Raw genomic sequence first — 6,241 nt, 5'->3', positions numbered from 1 at the left:
AGAGAACTTATATGTAAGTTTTGCACACTGAGAAATCCAACCTCTCTTCTTCCTCTCATTTGCTGTCTTTCTTATCTTTCTCCATCTCTGAGTTGAGTTAGCATTCTTTCTTTTCTCCCCCAGTGAAATACAGCAGCTGGACTTTTAGTTAGCAAAACACTGTGACAAACTGCACATGAACAGTTGTACTGGATGATATTATACAAATTAAAGAGACATACACGTTATGGGAGTGATTTATTCCATGATGCAGGTTGAGTGCACTATGCTTCCTGAAAAGAACAGTTGTTTTTATTTGCAAAACCAAAAGATCGAACAGACGAGAGAAAAATGAAAGGATAGAATCGTGGTTATAATTACACTGCTGTGTTACACTGTGCCACCATATGTGAAACTCTTTGACTATTACACTGGAACATCATAACTCCCATTTTCCCCTGTGTTTAAGGGGACATTGATACAAAGATGACACATCACTAGAAAACTAAGAACAAAAATATGAGCAGAATATGTACAAAAGTTGAATCAAACCAGGAGGAGTGAACACAATCTGCTGCATCAAATACAAGATGGACCAAAGGTGACAAGGCCGTTCAAAGACCTCTTGACACATCTGTAGACTTGTTCAGCTGCTGTCTGGTGCGTTGTGACAGCAACTGCTCACATTAGTTCAATTAAAAAAACATAAAATGACTGTCAAAAGGTAAAAGAAACACTCATTTGTGTTTTACATGTGCTGGAAAAGAAAAACTGACAGTATATCAAAAATATCCATCTACATTGCTGTCACTGTGTAACTGTGAGCATCTTTATAAGACACGAAAATTATTTCCAGTTAACAATAAAGACAGTGAAATATCCCTACTCATGACATTATAATGAAAATACCCAAAAATGTAAAGCAGGCAATGATGCTGAGGAAAGTGGAAACAGTGAGATGTTGTTCAAACCTGGGAAACTCTGTGGCAGGAAACTCCAGAAAAAGAGGGGTAAAAAAAGTGATGTATTTTGGTATTAGTGTAAAACACACACACAAAGGGGATATTTACAAAGAGTATATCACCGATCATATTTACACATTTAAAATGAACCAAACTTTTAAGGAGACATGATTCCACCACGAGCTTTGCCTAATATAGGCTGATACAATAAAATATATCAACTACAGCTTCCCTCCAATGACGGCAACCTTTGTCTCCAGGGGGTCTGCTCTGACCCAGAAAGTGTTAGGACAGGGATGAGGACAAGGAGAAAGGGCTGTACTGTTTCCAGAAATAACTAAATAACAGGAAATGTCACTGAGCAGATCTGTGTCTGCTGTTTCAGGCACCATGGGGACAGACAAAGGTGAAACTGATCAGAAACATCACTGACCACACATCTGTAAATTTTGTTACTTTTAAACAAGAACACATGGAGATGAATGTTTTTTTTTCTTTTTGTTAAATAAACAAAGCTGTGTGTACATACAGTATATTCCAAAGAAGCTGAGCTGTAAGAGTACCTGTCAGTGGAGATTTCAAAAAGTGCAACACTGCCCTCTTGTGTTTGCATGTGTACACCCATCACATACAAATTCACAAGGGTTTATATCACATCCTACATTCCATTGAGATTATTATTGCCATTGAAGAGAGGAGCAGAATGATAACTGTGTGTGTGTGTGGGGGGGGGGGACACAATGCAAACTACGTTTAGTGCTCAGAAATCATTTTAGCACACCGGTCTCTAGTGGTTTCAACTATCTCTCTGACTGTCAGTATCAGTGGAAACCAGTCTTGTGAGACATGCTTGCCGATTGTACCTGTGTTATCAGACAGACAGTGTACAGATGAGCCTTCAAACTGAGCCACTGGCCCTTATGTCCAGGGTGTCCAGGGCTGGCAAAAAAAAGGGGTGATTACTGAATAGAGTCCCAACACCAAGGTCAGCCACTTCCCCAAAATAATTAACACAATACCCAGAAGCAGGAGAGTGGAAGAGTCCATGGAAGAGTGAAGTGACCTGACAGAGGAGGAGGAGAGGGAAAATCTAAAGACGAGAGAAGGAAAAAGGCAGAGTGGAGTCCCTGTGCTCATTAGCCAGCTCGGCTCGCCTCAACTAGCTCTTCAGCATTGCCATGGTGGCCATCAGCTGGTCTGCTAACTGTGTAGCTCTCTGCAGTTCATGTTTAGGACCACACCCGAATGAGTGCCTGGTAAAAAAGAGATAAAAAAGAAAATGAGAGATGCTAAAGAGACATATAAAATATACATAAAACACACGTGTAAGCCCACTTACAGTTATGTAAAAATGTTATATATGACATAAAGCAATGTACAGTATTAGACGGTGTCCTGTGACATACACCAAAACTTCCAAAATGTACCATTTCACAAAAAAGCAGAAAAAATAGTAAAGCACATAATTATATAATTACAATGTAATAATTAATTTGCCTTCTTGGATAGTAAACTTGATTTGGTTGATTAATTGTTTTGAATAATTCTGGACTTCATTAAGAATTCCAGCGTGCTGGCTCAAAATTGGGTATAAAAACACAAATTACGTTTAAGTTTTTCCTTCAAAAATCATTAGTTGTTCCACATGCTCTAATCAGTAAAGTTCCTATATATATTTCTTTATATTGTTATATAGAACTCACAGGACCAAGTTAGCCAGTTGCAATTTGCTAATCGCAGTGTCTTTCTTAAGCACTCCTAGTAGACCAAAACCTCACAGGATCTACATGCTGACAGGGATTTTTATACAATTTGTTTTATTACATGAAACAGAGGTAAAAAATAAAAGATTCTAATCTTATATAACAGAACACAATCAGGCTTTAAAATTAATTTACTTTTGTCACAATGATAGTCGTGACAAAGATAGTTTAATATGTAGGTATACAAAGAATGTACTTATTATTGACAGGAAATAAAAAATGGTGACCGCCATTAACAATCCACTATATCTATGATCACAAAGCAATTCATTATCATCATAACCATAGCCATCATATTGTTTTGTTGTTGCATTGTATTTTATGAAAAACCTTGTCATAAAATTTATAGAAATTACTATATAGAGACATCAGGTCATGTATGATAAAATTAAAAGAATTTTGGCAAGTGTACAAGTATAACTCAGTAACACTAACATTTCAGATTCCTTAGACATTATGTAGTGCAAAAATTACTGAATGACATGCAATATGATTAGCTGTGCTTGTTGATGACCATGAAATGCTATGTGACTACTTTAGAAGCAACGATAATAAACCTCAAAGAACTGCAATGGCAGTAAAGATAACAAAAAGGGGGAAGTCCTTCAGTACCTTGGTGTGTGTTAGCTGCTGGTGTTAGTGGCTTGGGTTTAGTAGCAGTGGTTAGTAGTAGTCCTTATTAGGGAACGGAAGGCGGGGCTACCTCCTGCGTTACCTAGAGTCTGTGAGTCCAGGTCGTCATCGATGTACTCCTCACCCTGGATGATTTGCTGGGTGTCCTCACTGTGATTGACAGGGCTGATCATCTCCTGCTCCTTTACACTGTGCATCTGGGCGTAGTTGTGGGTGCATGGAAGCTTCCTGAAAAACAATGGGGGATATGCATCCTCAGGCCTAAGCCAAGGACTGTGGGATTTGTTGTTTTTGTAAGACGGGGCTGTATAGTCTTCCATTGCGTTCTTTAATTCAAGTGACTTTTTGTGGATATTTGTGTTAGGGACACAAGGAGGTGCTGCTGGTGGGTTACTGATGTGATAAGAAGCATGCACAATGTGAATTTTCATTCAACTGTTTAGGGTTGGGTGGTATGACTTCAAACATCATGAGGTGTATGCAACCATCAGGGAATATGATATTTATATTAAAATAGCTGGTGGTAACTAAAGATACTAGACAGATGGATACATTTTAGTTCATGCACATCATTACAAAACTTCAATATTGTAGCAATCTAACTTAAGGGATGTTTCAATTTGTGTCACTTACTTTGGTATGGAACCTGAACATTTGATGGATTTCCACACTATCCACAATGGATTTTAAATTACAATGGTTACAATTAAAATTCAGATTTTCAGCTTTAATTGCGGACGTTTAACAGAAGTATTACATTTAGTGTGTAGGAGTTAAAGCCATATTTAGACACAGTCCTTCATTTTTAGAGGCTCAGAAATCCAGGGTGATATCACCAGATGCTGTGTGGTGTATCTCTTGAGATACTCCACTTAAAACTTTAGTTCAGCTGCCTTCAGTTACTGCTTGTAAGTGGGTCTCTCTGCATTCAGTTATGTATTCAATAACTGAAAACACATTCTATTGGGTTGAGTTCAGATGACTGAAACGGTCACCTTTTCTTCGCCTTGAAAACTCTTTGTGAATTTTTGTAGTACGCTTTGGGTCATTTGTACGGTGAAGCACTGTATGTTTTGAAGAAAGTAGCCCGGTACACTTCAGAATTCACTCTACTACTTGTACTACTATTGGCAGTCACATCATCAATAAACACTCGGTTCCACTGGCAGCCATACATGACCATGGAGTAACATTGCCTCCATCATATTTGAGAGATAATGTCGTATGAACTTTACAGGCTCCTTTAGATATTTTTTGGCAAAGTCAAAGTGGCTTCACCGTTCTTTAGGTTCTTTCACCATTCTTTACAAATATTGTAAACCTGCTGTATTTCATTCAAGTGTAACATTTTGTAGACTCTGACAATGATATGCCTACCATCTGAAGAAGGTTCTTAGCCAAGGAAAGAATTCTGTGACTGTCTTCCATAGCCACAATAGTGCTTCTGAGCTGGCCGTTGTATTCTTTCTTTTTCTTCGTTTTTAAGAAATGCACTGCCAAAACTATAGTCTAAAGTTTTAACTCACAGCCACTTCCATGGACATCTCTTTAGAGCCCATTTTGAGAGTTACAGTCAACAGACATGCAAATTCAACACTTGGACTTTATCAGTATCTTTCTGCTTAATTTATCATGGAATAATGAAAGAATAGCCCTCACCTAGCTTGTGAAGCTGAAAGTCTACATTTTAATGACATCTTAATTGTTTGATTTACAATCCACTGCAGTGGTGCACAGAGGCAATATTACAAATATTATGTTACTGTACAAAACTACTGACTTTAGAGCTCACCTCATGAGTTTTTCTTTCAACGTTTGATTTCCATTATTTGTCAGGTTTTTTTGTGCCTATGTCGTTAAGGTGACAGCACTGTAAAATACATGACTCACCTTTTGAACTTATAGAGGATAAAGGCGCCAGTAGCAATAAGACCAATAAGGAAAATGACAGCTAGAGTCCAAACACCCGCACTTCCAGCTGCTCCATGGTAGCCTGGATTGATGAGCACACAGTAAAGAATGCATCACATTTCTACAATCAAAGGACAAAAAAAGCATCAGGTGAAAACACAGCAGAGCACAACACCAACAGACCCGGATGCAGGAAAAAGAAAGGCCCAGGATCAAACCAAAGACTAAGCTGGTGATGCTAAATGCATTTATAGAGAAAGCAGGTATATTATTTATCAACGCACCATTCTCTGCCTCTGTAGCTGTTGAGTCTTTAGTAATATAACCTAGTTCTTGGAAATAAACCAATAGGATGCAATTATCATTTAAAATACTGTATACATTTACAAACTTCACTTAATATGTACTGAAGTGCAATATACATGTACCAAAATATACCTGCATTTGGGTCAGCTAGCATCACGAGCACCTGTAGGCCTCCTCGTATCACAAAGCTGACGTTGTTGTCGTTGAAGACCTGAATGATGGCTGGAATACGCTAAAGATGAGATTAAGTGAATTAAATGTAACTGATGTTACTTATAAAAAACAAACTTGCTAGTCTGTGTCTCCACAGAGTAAAACATGCCACCACCCGTGTTCAGGCTGTGGATATGTTTATTATCAGTGATTACATACCTTATCTACAAACAAGCTTCTCTTGGCTGGTTTGGTGTCCAGTGGGAGAACATACAGGTCGGCAGTGGTGGGGAGACCTGGTTTGACCACAGTAACCAGGGAATTCTGAGGTACACCTGTAATCTGGGGCCACAAGTTGAAAACGCCAGTCATGTCTTAAATCTGTACTAATCCAATAACTGTATAATTCATATCTTACAGTGTTTAGTGTTAATCAGCAAAGGTTAGCATGCTAACTATGATTATATTATTATTATGTGATTATAACATGGACTATCATTATCTAACAGTAATACTTTTATGTTTTGTATTTTT

At 38.0% G+C, this 6,241-nt stretch overlaps 1 protein-coding gene across 3 annotated transcripts in view; it reads right to left on the bottom strand.

Moving 5' to 3' along the window:
• Nucleotides 1-220: 220 nt before the first annotated feature.
• Nucleotides 221-6,241, bottom strand: part of sorcs2 (sortilin-related VPS10 domain containing receptor 2) — a 353,182-nt gene continuing 347,161 nt past the window's right edge. The window contains exons 23-27 of one of the 3 annotated variants that reach the window (XM_063470278.1): nt 5,927-6,049; nt 5,687-5,786; nt 5,228-5,330; nt 3,420-3,610; nt 221-2,194 (exon numbers count right to left, since the gene is read on the bottom strand). In XM_063470278.1, coding sequence (XP_063326348.1) covers nt 2,142-2,194; nt 3,420-3,610; nt 5,228-5,330; nt 5,687-5,786; nt 5,927-6,049 — 570 coding nt within the window. In that variant the 3' untranslated portion in view covers nt 221-2,141. Of the gene's footprint in view, nt 2,195-3,316; nt 3,611-5,227; nt 5,331-5,686; nt 5,787-5,926; nt 6,050-6,241 lie in introns of all 3 variants that reach the window. The other 2 variants (XM_063470277.1, XM_063470279.1) reach the window with 2 other exon arrangements.

The sequence above is a fragment of the Pelmatolapia mariae genome, linkage group LG3_W (assembly GCF_036321145.2).
Source record: "Pelmatolapia mariae isolate MD_Pm_ZW linkage group LG3_W, Pm_UMD_F_2, whole genome shotgun sequence".
In the NCBI taxonomy this organism is placed as follows: domain Eukaryota; kingdom Metazoa; phylum Chordata; class Actinopteri; order Cichliformes; family Cichlidae; genus Pelmatolapia; species Pelmatolapia mariae.
This window is presented reverse-complemented; position numbering and strand designations above follow the sequence as displayed.